Source organism: Armigeres subalbatus, chromosome 2 (genome assembly GCF_024139115.2).
Source record: "Armigeres subalbatus isolate Guangzhou_Male chromosome 2, GZ_Asu_2, whole genome shotgun sequence".
Lineage (NCBI taxonomy): Eukaryota > Metazoa > Arthropoda > Insecta > Diptera > Culicidae > Armigeres > Armigeres subalbatus.
Window position 1 is genome coordinate 7,760,840 of NC_085140.1, and position 23,641 is coordinate 7,784,480.

Genomic DNA, 23,641 nt, shown 5'->3' on the forward strand with positions numbered 1-23,641 from the left:
AAGAATTTAACTCGGATCCTTAATAGACTCGCCGGAAGCTTTCGAAAAAATATAAATTTAGGCATTTTAAGAACCTCAAAAATAGTGGCCTGGTTTCAGCAAGAATTACTCTAAGCAATTTCCGAACCGAAAATTGCCTAGACCAGCACCGGGAATCCAACCCAGTCACCCTCAGCATGGTCTTGCTTTGTAGCCGCGCGTCTTCCCGCTAGGCTAAGGAGGGAGAATTCTTCCGAATATTCCTCCAAGAACTCGAGCGGATTTTCATCCAGGTACCTCCAGGAATTCGTCCAGATATTCATCTGGAAGTTCATCCGAATATTTCTCCGTATATTGCTCCCGAAATGCCTCCAGGAATTCGTCCAGATATTCCTCCCAGAATTCCTCCAAGAACTCCTCCGAACATTCCTACAGAAATTTCTCCGTATATTCCTCCAGGAATTTCTTCGGATATTTATCTAGTTATTCCTCTGGATTCCTCTGGATGGAATTCCTCTGGATGTTCCTCCGAAAATGCGTAAAGGAATATCCGAAGGAACTTCAGGGAGATTATCTGAAGGAATCCCTGAAGGAATATCTGGATGAATTCCTGGAGGAATATCTGGGGGACTTTCTAGAGGAGTATTCGAAGGATTTCCAGGAGGAACATCTGGAAGAGTTTCTTGAAAATATCCGAAGTAAATACTAGAGGAATATCCGGAGGAATACCCAGAATATATCGAGTAATATTTTTTTAAAGGGAATATAGGGTGGAATTCTTGGAGGAAAATCCGGAGGAATTTCTGGGAAAATATTAGATGGAACTCCTGGAGGAATATCCGTACGAATATCTTGAGAAATATTCGGAGGAATTCTTGTAGGAATATCTGGACGAACTCCTGCGGAATTTTCGGAATAGTTCATGGAGGAATCTCCAGATGAATTTCTGATGGAATATCGGGAGGAGTTCCTGTAGGAATATCTGGAAGAATTATCGAAGCAATTTTTGGATGAATATCCGAAAGGATTTCTAAATCAATAGCTGGAGAAATATCAGGAAATAATTATTCTTTATTTGTCTCATTTGTCTAATATGTCTTTTTTATATTATTTGTCTTACTTGTCTTTTTTGTCTCTTTTGTTTTATTTGTCTTTGGTCGAGCGTGGAGCCCGTAAATGCCAGCCACCGGAGGTTTTTTTTCCGCTATGCGCTGATGGCGGCGCACCACGTCACAGGTCGTGAAATTCACCACCAAAATCACTGTCAGGTCTGGTTCTCAACAGAACAGCCTACCACGGTCTCACAGCTCGATTGTGATGAATCAAAATTCACGACACTATTGTCCCGATACAACTCACGAAAAGGCTTTGGACTGCCAGCGTTGGCCACCACCGCAGAGACTACGGATCGGGAGAGAAATCTTTATTAACACGATTGATCGGATGAGATGAAATACGCGTTTGGTACCGTCCACTTTGGGGTTCTATTTCTTACTATTGGGTATGGAATGTGTTGTACAATTTCTGTATTCGGTGAAAGGGTTTTTGTTTTAACCTCAAAGTGTACAGTATGTTGCATGTTAGTGGTGACGGGTTTTTATGAATTATATTATGTGTTTTGTTGTTTCAATTCGAATAGCTTAATCTAACTATTTACAAAATGTTATTTACAATAATTTACAATATGATCTGTCTTGTTTGTTTTGTTTGTTTTTTAGTCTTATTTGTGTTATTTGTCTTGTTAATTTTGTTTGTCTTATCTGTCTTATTTTTATTTGTCTTATTTATCCTATTTGTCTTATTTGTCTTATTTTTTGTTTGTGTTGTTTATCCTATTTGTCTTATTTGTCTTATTTTTATTATTTGTCATATTTGTTTCAATTGTCTTATTTGTTTTTTTTTTGTCTTATTTGTATTATTTATTTTATTCGTCTTATTTGTCTTATTTAGCTTATTTTGATTATATATTATTTATTCTATTTGTCTTATTTGTTTTATTTGTATTATTTATCACCATTTAGCACCACAATCATCACTCGAATCCTGCGTATTTGTAACCTTCGTACAATAAATCTCTTATGATGTTTTCCAATGTTATTCCAGAAAACGCACATGTTTTCACTGAAATAATTCCAAATCATGAATTAACGTGTTTCACATATGATTCTTCACTACTTGTCAACTCTGTGTTATAGACTGGCCTTACACGGCAAAACAAAGTTCCAAGTTCGACTGGTTAATCTTCAAATATCGAAATAACGTTTTTGCCTTTCTCGTATACTAAGTATACGTAAAGGCTATAATTTCACTCCAAAACCAAACTTTTGATAGAAGGCTCGGAGACCCATAGTGTTATATACCAATCGACTCAGCTCGACGAACCGAGGTGATGTCAGTTTGTGTGTATGTATGTATGTATGTGTGTGTCTATGTGTGTATGTGTAGAAACACTTTTTGGAACTTAGCATTACCCGATTTACTCGCAACAAGTTGCATTCGACGGGGAATACGGTCCCATTGTTTGCTTTTGAAAATTGGCCCAATCGGACATTGCATTTCGGAATTATAAAAAAATCATTGTTCTTTACCAAGGCCCTTGGAACAAAAAATTTCAAAATCGAATTTTTTTTTCAGGTATGGTAGCAATGCGTAGTAATTAATGCAAAAACATGCTAAATGATAGAAAATATGCGATCTATCCCCCTAAAGTGCTTTTTTGACATTTCCTATGTGATTTTTTCAGTACATTTTACGATGCACGAGAAAGGCACCATCGCCGCTAGGTGGATTAATCTGGGTTTTTATAATTGAATTCGATAATTAAAATTGATAGTAGTAGTTCCGCACTTTTTAATCTTGTGACCGAAAACCAAATAAAAGATTCAAAAATTATTTCACTTTGAATTTCACGACAAATACATTTTAATTTCTAATATTTGTGGCTATGATACAAATATTAGAAATTAAAATGTATATGTCATGAAATTCAAAGTGAAATAATTTTGGAATCTTTTATTTTGTTTTCGGTCACAAGATTAAAAAGTGCGGAACTACTTTTGTAAACAGCACAGCTAATATTTTCCAAAAAGGCTTTATTTACTTCATTATATATTTTTCATAGTTTTCATTTTGTACGCCTAATCTTCGTGAAATCATATAATCGTCCCATATGAATAGGAAACCCAGTAAGAAATGGTTAACTATACGATTACAGGCAGCAATGTACTCACATAAATTCAGAATTTCAGTGCTATATATAGATGTCACACCTTTGAATGCTAGTGCGGTTATGTCCTAATAGCATGTTGCAAGTTTCAAGCAGAAACTTTGGCGTCAAATCAGCTCCACCGTTGCTCTCGACTGGGCCGATTCCTGGGCTGGCATTAACGTTGAGTGAAGCGTTCTCTTTTATGCTTGATTTTTTCAGTTGATTTATGCCTACTTCAGTGGCAGTTATCTGGTAGCAATTTTTGAAAATGTGTCACTTTAAATGAAAATGAAAACCACACTATCACTGCTTCTGACGATCCGGAATTTCTGAAAGACAATCTTTGGTCAGACGCAGTGTTGGTAAAATCACTCATAAATATCAATCAACGATCCCTCCCGTGCGAACGAAATCGTCTGCGATTTTTAATGCATCACGCTTGAATTTTTCATGCTAAAACGCATCATTTCACTCGTTTGCCAAAAAATCATTTTGGTTTAAAAGCGCATTTGGATTCAATTTGGGGAAAGTTTATTGCTTTTACATGGAAGAGTGTCTAATATTTTATGCGACAAACGTCAATTCACTGTTTTGAACGAAAGAGAACAAAAAAACCTATGATGAATCAAATGGATGATTCAACTCATCCTCCATCGTTTTTAGGTGCTGATTTGGGTGCGTTTTAACTCACGCTTGATTTGAATTGTCTTGAGATTGAATCGTTTTGAGATTTTGAGTTTTTACCAACACTGGACAGACGAAGGAATTGAATAAACTCCGGAAGAATCGTCACCAACGGGATTCTCGACCGTTGAATCACCGGTATCAATTACATTTTCCTGAAAAAAAAATTTTGTTCAAAAAATCGGCAGTATTTCATTTAGCTCTTACTTTACCAGGTTCTGGTCACCAGGGAGTGCGTATTCCGTCTCTGATATTACTTGTTTCTTAGTTCCAATATCCGATGAAAGAAATAAACTTACTGACGAGGCGCAGCAATTGCACATCATATCCTGGAACCATATGTTATTAATACACTAAAATCAATCCTAGTGAATAAAACTTACGTTTGAGGAGATCCTCTTTTGAGGATGCTTATGAATTATCCATCTCTCGTTGCCTGTTGCCATTTTGGATGGAAAAAAATGACTGTAATTTATTGCAACATTCAAACGTGAAACACGTCCGAACAATGTTTCGCTACATTTGGTTAGAATCCGTTACAGCTTCACTTCAAAGTCTGGTGGATTTCTTATGCACGGCGGAAAACATAGTTGTTCACAAATTTAATGTGAATTGCATTAGGACGTGCATCACTGAGGAAAATGGACGTATGATTTTCAATCAAACGCCTTATGAAAATTTGCCACAAGGAATCGGTATGAATTTCAATATATTGCCTTATGAATGATGATTTTCATTTGAAAAAAAGTAAAGTGCGGCAGACTGGGTTCGAACCATGGACATCGGGGTCGGGAGGCCGGTATGTAGACCACACGCCCATCGACGCTTGAATACTCGGGAAGGTAACTGCGTATAAGAAGCACTGTTGGTTGAATAATCAGTCAAAGATTCATAAGGCGCCAGTTATGAATTTCGATAGTCCAGTTCGCTGAGTGTAGGTAAAACATTCGAAAAACGTGGGAAACTTTTTAAATTATCATATTTTGATATTAAATAAATTTATCGTATAGGAACATTAGGTTAGACCGTGTGGATTATTTTCAGTGTTCATATTCCCCAACCAGTTGGTGTTTGTTTATTTTGATTTCCTCATTCCGTGATTGGTCGACGCTGCTGTTCTTCTCTCTCCGATCCTCTGAATGAGTGACAAGTATCTTCCTTCTTGTTGCCAGTCCCTTTTGTTCTCCTTTTACTGCAAATTCTCAAGCAATTGTAAACTGAACAATGATGAAATAATTTTGGCGACACTGACAGCTTCATTCTGGTGGGCTAAATCGTGCGACTTTCTCTATCAAAGAGAGCTACCACGTGCTTTTATAACGGAAAACCTTTCCCTCAGACCTTAAAGTGCATTAAAATGTGCATTTAAATAAGTAGGGGTAGCGGGTAAAGTGAACAGACGGGGTAAAGTGGGTAACTGCTTTTTTATCCCCTGTTTATGGATTTATCGTATTATTTTCCATGCTACATTATAAACTAAGCATTTCATGCTCTGCGAGCTATTTCAAATCATGAAATATCTATTTAACAGCTAGATTTCAGCAAACTCTGTGCGCTTTCGCAAAATGCTAGTTTGATGTAATTTCGGCGCTGTTGCATTTAAGCCGTGAAATCTCTGAGTTAGTAGTTCTAAACCAAGATATCGTTCACATCATTCATTTTGTTTGTTATGAAGTGGAACTGGTTGATGGAGGATAGTTTTTTAATAGTTTTTCTTAGTTTAGGTGTTACTTGACAAACATGTAACTATGGGGTAAATTGGTCATGTCGCCTGGGGGTAAAGTGAGCAATGTTCTGACAGAGATATGGAGACAAACTAGCTCAAATTTTAACCTTAATCGGTTCGGTTGACAGTGGGATCATCAATCAGTTTGTCATCCGATCTGTGATATCCATACATATATCAATCAACTCAGTAAAAACTTTAGTTTCTGTTAAAGAGTATAACAAGGGCCAACATTTCATCCATTTTAATAATATAGGCGCACAAAATCTAGCATTTTTGACATGCCCTCAAATAATCCGGAATTTTTTATGCAGCCAGAACATGATTTTTAACCCGTTTTATAAAACTAGATTAACTTCCTGACTAACTATTCCAAAACCAGAGGACTGAGTAATGGTCAATTAAATATTAAAAAATTCCCGCCATGTAATTTTGAACAAGCCCTGTACGTCTGCTTGTTTGTGATAAAACTAAGGGTTTATACCTGTCAGGTAACATTTTAAATACTATTAAGAATATGTATTTGGTTTGAAATATTTTGATCGATTTATTTGCTTCATTTCCGCCCAAAACAAAATTGAACTATTTTGGACTAAGTTTAAATGATCAAAATAACATATTTAAATATTTTTTCAATTTTTTTTTCACAACAGGCTTTGTTAACCAATAAGATAAGCTTCGACACACCTGCATTGAACAATAAAATTTCTTGATAGCCACTTGATAATAAGCAGCAGGGTGTCCAATTTAACCCACCACCCTTAAAAGGCATGTGGGTGGACTTTATATATCAATCGAAACAATTTACTTCCTGCTCCTTAGAACAGCTGTGAAAACCACCATAAAATTCGTTTTATTCCTCAAAATTGATTTATCCATAATAGGAACGCATGCACCAGTTTTCTTAAGGGATTGGCCAAATAGGGACCACTAGTGCGACAACTGGTGCAAAGGGCGTCAAAAATTAGGCTAAATCAATTTTTACAATTATGCTTTGCTTGTTTTAGAGGAGATCAAAGGTGTTATCATATCATATGAATATGCTTGCTTTGCAGTGATTTGATTGGCCATTTGGCATATACCGTGGGGCATCGAAATCTGTTCACTTAAGCACCTCAGTATATGAAAAAGTCATTAGAAAATAGGAATCGAATGTAAATAAAACATTTGTCATCAACACAGGAGCATGGAGGCTTCTATTTTTGAACTGTTTCACATTTACTCATTAAAAACGGAAAACATGATAAAATAATGAATTAAATCAACTAGTCCACCGTGGACGGATTTCGAATCAAAGGATCAAAATCCGTACAGCAATTTTTCACTAAATATTTAAATTGAAACAGTCTGATTGGCTGAACTACCGCTGTAAATATTTCGATACGTACCTTGAGTAGCGATCCCTTCGATTTGTATTCCGCTTATCTTATGTAATGATTTGCAATTAGCAATTAAAACACAGTTACTTTTGGTGCAATTATGCTCTACCCGAAAACAAAATGGCGACACAAACTCCGCGTTTGGTGGGTGGAGATTTGTTTTTGATTTTTGTTGTTTTAATTTCAAAGCCTTCTTTCCAATTCTATGCCCTAGAAGCTTACTGTCAAGTATCTGAACAGGATAAGATTAATTATTCCTACATTAATTACCTTTAACCTCCTTTAATTTATTGATATCTCATGAGGTGGACGGATTTCGGTGCTGTACGGATTTCGGTCCCGCACGGTAAAGCACTAGTGCGACAACTGGTGCTATATCCACAACTGGTACATCTAGCCTACTGTTACTTATTCTCCTAGGGACACGGCATTTTCGTCTGTTCGTCATAGTCTCGAAAACCAATAAAAGAGACGCTTTTTTGTAAAACTCATACGTACCAAATCGTAAGCTCAGGAGAAACGTTCTGCTATAGTGGAGTTCTAGCAAATGTACGTTGCTTTCGTTGGTTTTAGCCCCTACGACGATGGATGGAAATACCTGCCGTGTCCCTATATAAAAATATATAAAGTTTGAAAAAAATCATATAGGGGAACGGTTTGACATTTCATCTCATAGTTCCTATTTCCATCCCATCAAAAACAATGCAATGAAAAGTAATTTGATTTGTTGTTTATTTTGTGATTTTTTTCAGCAGTGAGCACGTATGTTAGCAAAAAGAAGCGACAATATTGGTGCCGTATTTCTCTGTTTTGCTATGAGATGAATATATGTTCAGTGAGATGGAAAATGGAACAGCTCCCCTTCAACCTATGTTCCACAAATCGTTGTTCATATTGCCATCATTGAAAATCAAAAATATTTCGGTCAATCTAAATCATACCTTTTGGAAAATCAAAACAATTTTTTCTTTTTTTCTATTTCAAACAATAAAACCCCTTCCCACGAATAACATGAATTATTTTAATGACGAGGTATATGAGTGGGCACTATTAACAGTGCCGGATTCAGGGGGGGGGGGGCGTGGCCCCGGGCATCCACAAATATTATGTACCAAAACCAACCTTTTTTTGTACATTTTAGGGCCACAAGCTGTCGGCCCCGGGGCCCCCTTCCGTCTAAATCCGGCCCTGACTATTGAAAATTCAATTATTTGGCGCATTATTTCGGTGTGTTTTTTGTATGATAGTGCTTCTTTACAATTCCATTATTTTCGTTTTTCAACATGAACATTTGATAGGATTTCGTAAATCATTTGCCTTTGATGAATCAAAATTTGAAACTAGTAATAATGGTTACTACACAGGTATTAAAATTTGTTATGAATAAGTTTTTTTAAGTTCGTTTATTTGATAGGCTCAGGCGTGTATAACACTTTACGGAGCCATGGTTCTTTGTGATATATACAATTAATATCATTCTATTTTTCAGTTCATAAGAGAGGGGTAGAATGAATAAGTTATTACTTGTCATAAGACGAGTTTGTACAATCCCATTGCATTCCACCATTTTGAGTTCAGTGCATGATCTCTCATGTTTCGGACAGCAGAACGATCGCGCGGTCGGCCGAATTATTGTGTTCTGCATTGCGCGGCCGGTAATAAAAATAATCAGTTCAGTGCGTGATCTCTCATGTTTCGGATAGCAGAACGATCGCGCGGTCGGCCGAATTATTGTGTTCTGCATTGCGCGGCCGGTAATAAAAATAATCAGGTCAGTGCATGATCTCTCATGTTTCGGACAGCAGAACGATCGCGCGGTCGGACGAAATATTGTGTTGTGCATTGCGCGGCCGGTAATAAAATTAATCAGTTCAGTGCGTGATCTCTCATGTTTCGGACAGCAGAACGATCGCGCGGTCGGACGAAATATTGTGTTGTGCATTGCGCGGCCGGTAATAAAATTAATCAGTTCAGTGCGTGATCTCTCATGTTTCGAAGCGGGCTTGGTAGTCATATGGCTACTGCTTCTGCCTCATACGCACACGCAAAAAAGCGTTCCCGAATTCGTGAACCAGCAAAAATACACCGTGATTTAATTCATGGATTCGGGAACACCAGTCACGTTTTCCAGAACGTTCCAGAAAACGTGACTGTGTTCCCGAATCCGTGGCTTTTGTTCACGAAAAAATACACCGTGAACTTGTTAGTTCACGAATTCATGAACGCTTTTTTTGCGTGCAGGAGGTCGTGAATTCAATCCCAGGTCCGTTCCATTCTCCTACTTTGTATCTTTCTCTTTATTTCTCATATTCTAGCAATCGCTAGAACTGGAAATGGTCTTCCATACCGTTTTCATTACTATTCCTATACCTTCAATTTGTGTATTCTAACAGTAATCTGCTAGAATTGGAAATGAACTATAGAGCTCGTTTCCTACATCCAATTAGAAATTCCATCAGTTACCTTCTCCTATCTATCACATTGGCAGCTCGTTAACCAAGACGGACCTCTGCCTCTCCAACCTAACCCAGAAATTCCAACAAATTCCGCATGAACTCGTGGCAAGTGCAGAGGTATATTCGGCTTGCAGTGGGCGAGTGATTGCATCATCATTTCCTCCCCTTCCCTACATTGACTTGCATTCTGACGTGGCAGGCGCCAGTATGACCTAACAAATGAGATCACCAGTACTTGTACATTGAAGATGTGTGCTAGTCCCAAGCAAACATCTGTTGGTTCCCTGTGCAAGAACAGCTGATCTGGTCATAATGGAGTAGCAACTACGAGCAGTCAATCAAGCTCAAGCTCATGCTCAAGCTCCCATTGCATTCCACCATTTAATTGTATCTTGACAGATACGTATTTCGACCTCAACAGTAAGTCGAGTCAAGTACGAGACACTGAAAATGGCCTTACTGTTGAGGTCGAAATACGTATCTGTCAAGATACAATTAATGGTGGAATTCAATGGATTGTATAAACTCGTCTTATGACAAGTGAAGACATTCCACTAAAAATCTCAAAATAATTTTCTTAATAAAATAATAAGTCATCAGCTATCAGTGAAAAATCAGAAACGTAATTTTTGCCGCTGTCTCATCGAAAAGTTAAATGTTATCTCGCTTGTGCAAATTACGGCATACTTTCGGAACAGAGGTGAAGAATTTTAAGTTTGAGCAATTAATATGTTCGTCTTCTTCTGCTGGAGACCCCAAGTACTGGAGACGCAAGTAATATGTATGACTTTTAAATATTGGTGATTATATTCTATCTAGTGCTTCCTGATAACCATGTAGGGAAGTGCACCGGTTTTGGCCAACTTAGTGCCTAATTTGGCCAGCCCTTAAAAATACATATTTTCCAAAATAATCGATCAGATCAAAGCAGCGTTGAAGCTATGAGGGATATATCTCTTGTTGGAACTAATAAAACCCTTGCAAATTGCTTTATTTTTGAAGTTATTCGCAAAATTAGCCAAATTAGGAACATGGCCAAAACCGGTACAGTTCCCTAATAGTTGTTCAATTGTTTACAAAAAATACTTATCAGAGTTAGAGTTAGGTTAGAGTAGACTAAAAACGAAGATACATACTCATGCAATGGCGGGCTTGGCAAAGCTTTCGGTTAATAACTGTTAAAATACTAATAGAACACTGAGTTGAAAAGCAGGCCAAGTGCCAGTTGGAATGTAGAGGCAATGAAGAAGAAGCAGAAGCATAATGACACTCATGTGTATCGCTAATTCCAGTACATGTCAGACATAAGCCACTCAAGTCGACCCAATTATCCTAACGATTGCCATTACGCCTCTCAACGATGTCAATCAAACGCGTGATAAAATCCTCAATCGACTTGCCACCTGTAGCACTGACTTGGGTGCTCTAACCACAACCATCCACTATCAGCTATCTACCAGCAAGTCTATCTTGTTCTCAAATCTCCTTCATCAAATCTTATTTACAGACCTAAAGTCTCCCTTCTGTTCGTTACGATTCCAGATACCAACGAATGCACGCGGGAGAACGGCGGGTGCCAGCATCATTGCATCAACAGCGACGGCAGCTTCTATTGCTCCTGCAAATACGGATTCAAACTCGATGTCGACAAGCACAACTGCCTCGGTAAGTGCCGGCCTTGTCCCATGTGTTCATGCATGTGCTATTGGATGCATTATATCCGATATTTCCACAGTTCGTTTCCGGTTGATGAATTGCTTCTGCTGAGGTTTGCTAAACGTTGGTATCAGAGCATCGTGAATTGATCAAGCATGTCGATATTAAACAACCGGACGAATGCAAATGGAACCAATTTATCTTCTCGTGGATCTGTTACAAATAGCATCCGATTATTCCTTCTACTCTGGCCACTTGAGCAATCAGTTGCTGCATCCAGCAAGGGGAACAATTATATCTACATTCATCATAATCTAATTACGCCTTGATAGCACAATGATTTACGGCTAGAACTTGTGCGAGAGCTCTGATAATAAAGGGTTTATGTCATGGAAGGGAGATTTATCGATGTAATTCAGAGACCTCCTCACTGTTCTTAAGCACACGCTTCAGTGGCTCCCATAGTCATGTTTGTCTGACACATTGACCATGCACAAAACTCCAGGCTACCTGTTTGTCATTCTGTCGGCTCATTCATCTCGGTTTTCTCGGTCACCCATCAAGCCACCCTCCCGCAAAAGCTTTCGCTGATAGTAACTGAGAAATTCAGCCCCACAGACAAGGAGTCAATCCCTGGAGACAATGTTAATCCTTTCATTCAATTCTTATTTAAATGTGGAAGTCTTACTCAGACCACAATTTCCTTACCTCAATGGAAATCATCGTATGAAACCCAATTGAATAGCCTTGGGCAATAATGCGTCGATTCTTCGATGAACAAATACTTACATTATATCAAGTTTTTTTGTGTGCATGCGTCATAGTAAATACCTATTCACTCGATTTATTTTAATTATAATCTTTTTTGAGCGAGTGTTTCAGCTCTATTGCTGCGGATGAAAATGCTATTAGAGAACTGTAGGAATTATTTTACGGAGAAAAGATAGAACTGTTCAAAGAGGTTGCCCAATGCTACAACCGAGTAGAGCTAATTTACATCAAATACTGGCGAGATGATTTATTCATTGCCATCTTTGTCCTCACTGTCCTTGTTGGCTTACGGAACCATCACCAGTCGTCATCGTAGGCTCTCTATCTGTGAACGCATGAACGCCCATTCGGTAGCAACTAAATAAGCCTACAAAGCTTACCACGGTGTTCCTTTTCGCCTATTACTTCCCCCATAGAATTCAAACGGCAATACACAGCCAACTGAAGCTTAGGAGGAAGCCCGCACATATCTCAAATTGTCAGAAATGTGGTGTTCGACGGGCCTGCCTGTTCATACATCTTCCATAAAATATATGAGAAATATTCCGTTCATCAGAAATCTCGTTGAGGTGCGGGAAAATTGTCATCAACACGAATAACATCCTCGATGGGGCAGACAAACTACGATTGATTGGCTTCCATTTCCTGGGGAGATATATTTAACGTTGAGGGCCTACGGTGGTACTACAGTTTTCTATAGCTGAAAGTGAATTCTAACTAATTCAGATCACTTTGAAGATACCGATGGAAAGACCCTGAACCGATTACTGGACCAGCTATTTAATCAAATATGCAATGAGATAATACATTGCAGTTATGAAGAGTCATTTTTCTCGTAAGGGGTTTCTCCAGCTGAGTGTTTTAGATTCAATAGCCGAGTTTCTGGATGTAACGTTTGGCATCGCAACAAAGTACGGCACTGCTCCTGAAATACGTACCAACGATTCGGTGTCTTCCTGGAATAAAATTAGGCCTTACAATAAACATAGAGGAATATCGTTCAATATGCGCCCTCTTGGCACAAGACTAGTTTGTTTTGTACTATCCCATTTATTTCCACTACTTGATTGTACCTCTGACAGAAACGTATTTCGACCTCAACAGTAAGGCCATCTCCTACTTGACTTGGCTTGACTTAACTGAAGTCGAGTCAAGTACGAAAGACTGAAGACGGCCTTACTGTTGAGGCCGGATTACGTATCTGACAAAGGTATAATCAAATGGTGAAATTAAATGGGATGGTATAAATTCGTCTTATGACAAATGAAATTTGAATTAGAGTAGAGTGGGGCAAGAGTGCACGTGGGGTAATACCGTCAGGTCGCCATTCACCGTGGGTGCACCATTCACCGTGGGGTTCAAAGCAATTTTGATTATGTATAAAAACATATTGAAAAATACTTTATTTCTTTATCAGCACCATTAAAGAAGTTCAAAAGAATCTTTCCCGAGTAATTACTGTAAAATATAACTGTTCCAACAGCTGTTTTGACGTTAGAGTTTGTTAACATCCTGCGGCTGTCTGGTTCCACCTTTGTTTTCAGCCATCAAGTATAATCTACGCTCGTTCAACATCAGTGGAAAAAGTAAATGTTTTATTGTTCTTTACCTCTTAATGTCCATGCAATTGAAGTGTCAGGTTTGTATTTTGATTTTAAATTAAGCCGAAAATGTCGGTCACACTTCATTCTCCACCAAATAAAAATGCACGGCGAATTGATCCCCCAGAAAATAACTGTGTCCATTCATCGGCCATCAAGTACTTTGAATGATACCGCCATAATTTTGTACAGGTTGAGCAGAAGCAATGGTTTTACGAGGATGACTTGTTGGTCAATTATGTGACAAGTTATGTGACGCTAATGAGCATTGATTTCTGCATCTGCAATACAATAATTGTTTTGATTTTTATTTACAATTATTGTTTTGATTGATTATGTCCTTTCTGTGTTACACTAAAACACATAAACTTCACATGTTTATGCTTAACTAAATGAAAAACGCGAATAACATTTTAAAATCAATGTTTTAATTAATATTTTAATTAATTTAAATGAAAAATTCTTATGCACGGTGAATGGGTACCTTCCCACACGGTGAATGGTGCCCTAACACGGCGAAAGGATACCCTAATATATCACTGAAAAATTATCTACATCCATCTATCTTGCCAAAAACCGATAGTTTCTGATTTCCATTCGAATTAAAACAATTATTTAAGGTTCGTGAAGGTGTTCAAGAGTATAATTTTCAATTGAAGTTATTTGGAGAGCTCTAAGATTTGCTAAATTGCCTAAAATGCACGGTGAATGGCGACTTGACGGTAGTACGTTTTGGATTTTTTGAAGTTAATCAAAAGATAAACTAGCAGCACTGCATTAGTTTGACACGTATTCTGACCAACTATGAATAGATTAGAGGTGTGCGCTGGTCCAAAAATCGTAGGTGGCGGCGTTTACCAGAACTCAGGCCGGCGGCTGCTGCGTTTTCGGCGTAGAACGGAAGAATCTTCTGAATTTCGACGGAAAAATCTGATGAACTTCTCCCGAGAATTCTTTGAGCTTCTTCAAAATATTAATTTGAAAATTATTTTCACGGGAGATTGGTCAAAATGTGGACATTATCATAAAATTGGATTTCAACGGCAAATTGGTCGAAATTTTCATAGGAAATTCATTGGAATTTGCATGGGATTTTTTGAACTTTCCATGGACAATTCTTCGGAAACAATTATACAACGGAAAACAGTTGGGCCAAAAAAAAAATCTTTTGGTCAAAGCGACATACTGCCGAATTGGCAATTTGGACGAAACGTCGTTTGGCCGAATAGGTTATAAGGCCGAAAATGTCGTTCGGTCGAAATGGTTGTTTGACAAAAAGGACCATTTGGTCGAAAATGTCATTTGGACCAACAACCAAATGTTGATTAATGAACGGGTAATATGGTCAAAAATATCCACCGGTTTGGCCAAATGGCCTTTCTTACAAACGACAATTTCGGCCATACAACTTATTGACTAAACGAACGTAGGGTAAATGTCCTATTTTGGACCCCTAGAGGAAGTGCTTCCCAATATCTGCTAATATCTATTGAAATGCAGGTTCGATACGGGCGGAAATCACACCATTTCAAAGCTAAAAGTCTTATTTATGAAATAGAAATTCCAAATGGGCTTCATTTATTGATAAACCGGTGAAATTTGCTATTTTCTGAAATGAAAATATTCTTTGTTTTGGACAGTGCAACATATTTTGGACCCTCAAATGTAAGCATTTTGGACACCCCCTATTAAGTCTCTCAAAAGTCAAATTATTTATTCGCTCTGGTCAATTGAGCCTAAGCAAAGCCTTATCTTTCGATTGGCATACATAAATAAGATGATTCCTGCATTCTAAATACTAAATATCGAAATGAACTTATTGTGAGCATTTTGAGATTTTCAGCTATGTATGCTTTAAAGCGTAACGCATTGTAACACTTTCCTTCTTGCCCTAACTGATGTAATTACAATTTCATCTAAATATCGTTATTTTCTCACAGGAAACTATTCGGCCAAACACCTTTCGGCCTTGTGTGTATCGGCCAAATGGCCCTACCTGTCGTTTGGCCGAAAGTGTCATACCCCTTCCTAGAAAATAAAATAGCCCCCCCTAGGATTTGAAAAGATAATTAGCAGTGATATAAATTTTTAACATATAGCATAATGAATTACTGATAAAGTATGAAGACATATTTAGCCTATAATAATAAAACGAGTGGAAGACAAATGAGCTTTTCTCATTTCTGAGAAAGGTTGAAGTGAAATCTTGCTTAACTTTTCAAAAGGTCCTAAGTAACATTTTTTTCATGAATTAATTTGAACAGCGCAATCAAGAGAACAACATGAAAGCTATTGATTGCAGTATTCAAATTAATTCATGAAAAATGTTACTTAGGTCCGTTTTTAAAAATTTTTTTTTTCAAGTTCGTTTATTTGGTAGGCTCAGACGTGTATAACACTTTACGGAGCCATGGTTCCTTGTGATGTATACAATCAATATCATTTTATTATACAGTTAATAAGAGAGGGGAAGGAGCCAGCGTACTCGTGGTGACTCGAGGTTAGTTTACAAAGTTTAAGGATGGACGAGGCTTAGGATTTGGGATAAGGAAATTTCAGCTTCTCATCCGGGCATTTGGCGTCAGTGCCGATGTGGCGTATCGTCATGCTCGAGGAATGGTTCGACTGGGAGCATCTTCCGGATGGCAAGAGCTATGGAGCTCTACGGAACAAAAAGGCAGAGACTAAACAAAAAAAAAACTTTGAAGAAAGAAGAAAAAAAAACAAAATATTAAATTTTGATGTCAGAAGCACAAAGAAAACTATAAATGGCCTGCATATAGACAACTTCCCTGAAGGGTTGTTTACCTCGGGCCACAAGGGTATCCAATAATTGCTCTCTGGAGGCGTAATTTTCCGAGCAGGACCAAACTATGTGATCGATGTCATCATAACCGGCTCCGCACCTACATAAGTTGCTATCGACAAGGTTTATTCTGTACAGATGTGCGTTTAGTGAATAGTGATTGGACATAAGTCTCGACATCACGCGAATGAAGCCTCGACTTAAGTCCTCACCTCTGAACCACGCTCGCCCAGAAACTTTAGGAATTATAGAGAATAGCCACCGTCCAAGTTCGTTGTGTGTCCAATTCCTTTGCCAACTTTGAAGAGTACTCTGACGGACTAATGGTAAAAACTCGTTGCTCGAGAATTGTCTATCATAAACCTCACCTTCCTGTGCGCCCACCTTTGCCAGCGAGTCTGCCTTCTCATTGCCGTAGATTGAGCAGTGAGATGGGACCCAAACAAAGGTAATCTTGAATGATCTTTCGACCAAAACACGCATTTGCTCTCTTATGTTTGAAAGAAAGTAAGATGCGTGCTTAACAGGTTTCATCGACCAGAGTGCCTCGATAGAACTAAGACTATCCGAGAAGATGAAATAATGGTCTACGGGCTGATTGGAAATTATCCCCAAAGCGAAGTTAATTGCTGCCAGCTCAGCAACATAAACCGAACACGGTTCCTGAAGTTTTTGGAAGGTGGTTGAAGTTACATTGAAAACACCGAAGCCAGTGGATCCGTTGATGCGAGAACCATCAGTGAAATATCTGTTGTTGCAATTGACATGTTCATATTTTTCAGAAAAAATGGAGGGAATAGAAAGATTTCGAAGATGATCTGGTATTCCTTGAATAGCATGTTTCATGGACAGATCGTATACAATTGAGGAACTGTCGTTGGTGAAGTGAACTCGAGGGGGATTATAACACGGAAGACAAAGATCTGATGATATGTAGTTGAGATAAACTCTCAGGAATCTTGAACGACAAGTTAGTTCAAGCATATTATCGAAGTTATCTAGAACAAGTGTGTTACTTGTTCCACATTTGATGAGTATTCTAAGTGAGAGCTCCCAGTAACGGTGCTTTAAAGGAGTGACTCCAGCAAGCACCTCCAGGCTCATGTTATGCGTTGAATGCATGCAGCCAAGGGCAATACGCAAACAACGATACTGAATTCGTTCCAATTTGATCAGGTGGCAATCAGCTGCTGAGAGGAAGCAGAAGGAGCCATACTCTAAAACAGAGAGAATAGTCGTTCTATAGAGTTTGATGAGGTCTTCCGGGTGAGCACCCCACCATGTTCCGGAGATAGAACGTAGAAAATTGATCCTTTTCCGGCATTTTTGTATCAAATACTCAATGTGGAGTTTCCAGGTACATTTGGAATCAAACACGACCCCAAGGTATTTAGAAGATAAAGACTGGTTGATGTCATCATTCAACAGCTTGAGTTTCAGTTGAGCAGGATACCGCTTCTTAGTTTTTTGCGGTGAAAACTCGATCCCTAAATGTCTGGCCCAAACAGTCAGATTATTTAAGGTACTTTGCAATGGTCCTTGCAAGACAGCTGCACATGGACCTCTTAGAGAGCCCACGGCATCATCTGCAAGTTGTCTGACCGTGCATTATCCTTACAAACAATCGTCAATATCTTTAACATGGAAATTATACAGCAAGGGCCTTAAACACGAACCTTGGGGAAGGCCCATGTAGCGATTTCTGGAAGTTGTCAGAGTGCCGAGTGGGTCTGGGTCATTTGGCATAAAGTCATTTGGCATAACGCCATTTGGCATAAGGTCATTTGGCATAAAGGCCATTTGGCATAATGGTCATTTGGCATAACGGACATTTGGCATAATTTTGAACTGTAAGAAAAGGGTGGGTCATTTGGCATAACGGACATTTGGCATAATTTCGATCTGTGAAAGCGAAAGAGATATTTCATGTATTGTTTAGCGTAGATAAAGTAGGTCGAGGCTGTTTTCTGATATATTTAGATTGATGGTAGACATTTCCGGGAGAACGAAATAACAAAACGGCAGAATCGGCAATCCATCAATGACTTATTCCGGCCACATGCCTACTTTTAAAGTAGGGATTACACCCACCATTGCTTCAATCTGAGCATGCGCCGTAAGACCGGATCAAATCCACCATTGCCTTAATGCGGGTAAGCGCCCAACTTTAAAAACTCAAGCAACACACTTGTCGTAGACGAGTTACTAAAATCAATCAAGTCACATATGAGTTATTGCAACCAAATCAATCTGAATTGAGCGGGGAAGAGATCACATCTGCCATTGATTTATTCCCGACAAGCGCTTACTTTTAAAGAAGGAGTCACATCTACCATTGCCATAATCCGGGCAGGGCCTACTTTTAAAAAAGGGATCACATCCACCATTGCATTGCCACAATTCAGGCCACACACCTACTTTTAAAGAAGGGATTACATCCACCATTGCTTCAATCCGGACAAGCGCCTATTTTTGAAGAACAAATCAAATCCTCCATTGCCATAATCCGTGCAAGCGCCTATTTTTAAAGAAGGGATCACATCCACCATTGCCTCAATCCGGCAAGCACCTTCTTTTAAAGAAGGAATCACATCAACCATTGTCATAATCCGGACAAGTGCCTTCGTTTAAATAAGGAATCACATCCACCATTGCCTAAATCCGGGCAAGCGCCTACTTTTAAAGAAGGAATCACATCCTCCATTGCCATAGTCCATGCAACCGCCTACTTTTAAAGAAGGGATTGCATCCACCATGGCCTTAATCCGGGCATGCGCCTACTTTTAAAGAAGGGATCACTTCCACCATTGGCTCAATCCGGGCAAACGCCTTTTTTAAAGAAGGAATCACATCCAACATTGTCATAATCCGGGCAAGCGCATACTTTTAAAAAAGGGATCACCTCCTCCATTGCCATAATCCATGCAAGCGCCTACTTTTAAAGAAGGGATCGCATACACCATGGCCTTAATCCGGGCATGCGCCTACTTTTAAAGAAGGGATCACTTCCACCATTGCCTTAATCCGGGCAAACGTCTTCTTTTAAAGAAGGCATCACATCCACCATTGTCATAATCCGGAAAAGCGCCTACTTTTAAAGAAGGGATCACATCTTCCATTGCCATAATCTATGCAAGCGCCTACCTTTAAAGAAGGGATCGCATCCACCATGACCTTAATCCGGGGAAGCGCTTACTTTTAAAGAAGAGATCATATCATCCATTGCCATGATCCGGTCAAGCACCTACTTTAAAGAAGGAATCACATCCACCATTATAATAATCCGGCCAAGCGCCTAATTTTATAGAATGGATCACTTCATCAATTGCCATAATCCATGCAAGCGCCTACCTTAAAAGAAGGGATCGGATCCACCATGACCTTAATCCGGGCAAGCGCCTAGTTTTAAAGAAGAGATCATATCCTCCATTGCCATAATTCGGGCAAGCACCTACTTTTAAAGAAGGGATCACATCCTTCATTGCCATAATCCGTCAACACGCCTTCTTTTAAAGAGGGGATTATATCCACCACTGCTCTAATCCGGGCATGCGCCTACTTTTGAATTGCATCGCAAATGCATTCTTTCCACGAGAGGACAATGTCTTTTTAATATTGTTATCGACGGGTGTTATATTTACTATTGCGTGGTGTTTCCCGCACCACTTAGTCACCATTTAGCGAACGCAAAGAAAAATTATGCCAAATGTCCGTTATGCCAAATGACCCTCACTTTTGACGTTGGTTACAATTATGCCAAATGTCCGTTATGCCAAATGACCGTTATGCCAAATGGCCTTTATGCCAAATGACCTTATGCCAAATGGCGTTATGCCAAATGACTTTATGCCAAATGACCCGCTCCCGTGCCGAGTGTGAAGTTCATTTGTTTTTCTGACAACAAATTGTACAAGAAATTATTCAAAATAACGGGTAATCCATTACTGTGCAGATTGCCTGACAGTACTTCTATGGAAACTGAATCAAAAGCGCCCTTAATGTCCAAGAATACTGAAGCCAATTGCTCTTTGGCGCAAAGGCCAGCTGTGTATCTGAAGAAAGCAACGCTAGACAATCGTTTGTTCCTTTCCCTTATCTAAATCCAAACTGAGTATTTGAAAGCAATGCATTTTCTTCGACCCAATGGTCGACTCTTGAAAGGATCATTTTCTCCAATAATTTTCTCATGCATGATAGCATGGCAATCGGTCGGTATGAATTGTGATTAGACGCTGGTTTCCCAGGCTTTTGAATAGCTATTACTTTGACCTGTCGCCATTCAGGTGGCACAATGTTGTACTCCATGAAACAGTTGTACAGGTCAAGTAATCGTCCTTTTGCGATATCTGGGAGGTTTTTAAGAAGATTGAATTTGATGTTATCGCATCCCGGAGCAGAGTTATTCGATGAAAGAAGAGACATAGAAAGTTCCAGCATTGTGAATGGTCCACCCAAAGAACCGGGATCAGTGACTGATTCTCGAAATAGCGGTTCTGCTGGTACGGAATCTGGGCAGACCTTTTTTGCGAAGTTGAATATCCATCGATTGGAGTATTCTTCACTCTCGTTGGTGGAAGTGCGGTTCCGCATGTTGCGGGCCGTTTTCCAAAGTGTTATCATTGAGGTTTCTCGTGATAGTCCCTCAACAAAACGTCGCCAGTAGCTACGTTTTTTTGCCTTGAGAAGATTTTTGAGCTTTCTTTCGAGCCTCAAATACTCTTCAAAAAGCTCGGACCTTCCATGTTTACGGAAGGCCTTGATAGCATCAGATTTCTCAGAATACAACTTAGTACATTCATCATCCCATCCAGGAGTGGCTGGTCTTCTTATGACAGATGTACTTGGAACGCGTCGTTTCTGAGCTTCTAGTGCGCTTTTTTGAATCAACTCAGTAAGGAATCGATATTCATCCAAAGGTGGAAGAGTATCAGTTGATTCAATACCAATTTTACCGCCGATGAATTTTGGCCAGTCAATGTTTTCGTGAGGTCGAAAGGAACATTAACTGGCTCAGATTGTTGATAGCTACTTTTAATTGTGGTAACTATCGGCATATGATCACTACCATGGGGATCTTGAATTACCTTCCACGTGCAATCTAATGATAGTGAATTTGAACATAAAGACAGATCAATACGGCTTTGTTGACCATTTGGTCCTATTCGAGTTACTTCACCAGTGTTCAAAATATTCAAATTGAAATCGTCACACAAATCATAGAAAATAGGCGCTCTATAATCGTCATACGTTTCGCCCCATCCAATACCATGTGCGTTCATATCACCCAATATCAATACTGGAGATGATAGGAGGGAGACTGCGCTCCAAAAATGTCGACGATTAATAGAGGCATTTGGAGGAATGTACACTGAAGCTAGTATTGGTATTGGCCATTTTTGACAAATACCGGTATTCGGTATTTGGTGGAGTCAATACCGGTAATACCGGTAAAATACCGGTATTTGTGAAAATTTCAGAAATATAAAGCTGGCCAAAGTGAAACATAAGTGGACATAACATACTGAGTGATTCATCTCCTAATCCGCCTCGGATTTTGTTGCCAGATACTGGAAATGTTTTCTTTGGTTCAATAGAAGTTGGATAAATGGTGCCAAGCGCATCAAAAATCAGTGTTAAGTACTTGCCTTTAATCCCTTTAGATTAATATTAGGATATTTAGTTACGGATTGCTTTCAAGAATCCAGGTGTCAACGTAGTTGAAATCGGCAACGCAAGTATTTTGCTCTGCTACAGTCTCTTCAACCTCTGGAATGACTAGACGCTTCGATCGTTTTTGATCAATTTCATCACGCCAGGATAATTCAAAAAAGCAAAAAGATCGGCGTATTCTGACCGTCTCTCACGAATTCGTTCTTTGAGAAAACCGTATAAGTTGGCGGCCGGAACAAATTTTATTCATCAAGGCCGGAACAAATTTTATTATCTTCTTCTGTCTCCGCCCTCCACAAAACTTCGTGGTCAAATTTAATTATTTGAGGGGGAATTTCAAATTTTCACCAAAAAATAAACTTCCATAGAGAATTGTTTAAGAAAACATATGAGTTTTTCAATTTTTTCAATTTATTCATATGTTTTTTATTTTTCACCCCTCATATTTGAAAGATCCATGGGACAAAAAACTAAATTAATATTTTTTGCGGCCTAATTGCTCCAGCATAAAATGGACTACCTTGTTGGTTTCATATAGAGTTCAGAATTCACGGCAGAGTAGATCCGCAGCAGCTTGAACATGTTCGACGGCTTGAATTTATCGCCAAAATCATCATCACTGAAGTTGGATTTGGATTGAAGTTTCAAATCGATCAGAGATTTTTTTGATATTCCATCAATAACCATGGATAACATGATATTCCAACGTGTCTTGGTATTTTCCGAAATCAAAACGGAAATATTTTTGCAGCAAATAATTTTTATCACTGATCTCCGGAAGAGAATTTTTACGACACGTACCTTTTACACCGTTTATATATTGCAGAAAAATTCTCGAAAATTTTTATTGAAGAAAAAAGTGATTGGCAAATAAACAGATGGATAAGAGAATTAAGCAAAACGTATGAATAATGACGATGATAACCGGTTTTTACTTTAGCGTAAACGTCATTATTGATGCTTACATGTGCAAAGGTTAATTCATGCGCACATACAATTGTTGTAAGTGTTGTCTATACGGTGAGTCTTTAGCTGATATATGTGAATGTAGGTGAAAACCATTCGAGATATTTTATATTGACAGCAAAGTTTGTAATACCGAAAATACCGGTATTTTTCATCCCTAATACCGGTATTTTCGGTACTGAAAATTGGCCGGTAATACCGGTATTACCGGTTTCGGTACTACCGGTTAAACCACCCTAACTGAAGCTATGCAAAGATCTTTATTCTTCACATTTACTTGGCATGCGACGATTTCTAAGCCGGGAACAGTAGGAATGAGAATTCTGTAGAAGGAGTAGCATTTTTTGATCCTCAAAAGAACGCCACCATAATGATCATCCCGATCTTGGCGAATAATGTTAAAATCGTGGAAGTTGATTTCATCTTCAGAAGAAAGCCATGTTTCACAGAGTGCAAATATATCGCAATCGGAATTGCGAATCAAAAACTTGAACACGTCTAATTTATTTTTCAGACTATGACAGTTCCACTGCAGTACAGTGATTGTATCTTCGGTATTGGCCGTATTATCCATCGAAAGATACAATTTCTGCAAGAAACAGTCAATTGCTTCAGATAACTTTCAACTGTTGAAATAAAGAGGTCAATGTTTGGCCTCAATGAATTCGGAATATTGAACAAGTTCAAAAAACGGTCCACAAGGTCCTTAAAAGAGATCAATCCTCGCTTGGACGGAATA

The 23,641-nt window shown here is 38.8% G+C and overlaps 1 protein-coding gene across 1 annotated transcript in view; it reads left to right on the top strand.

Annotated features, from left to right (window-relative positions):
- LOC134217619 (uncharacterized) overlaps positions 1–23,641 on the top strand; it is a 394,075-nt gene that overhangs the window by 352,941 nt on the left and 17,493 nt on the right. Inside the window, exon 8 of the mRNA XM_062696420.1 lies at positions 10,975–11,097. Coding sequence (XP_062552404.1) covers positions 10,975–11,097 — 123 coding nt within the window. The remainder of the gene's footprint in view (positions 1–10,974; positions 11,098–23,641) is intronic.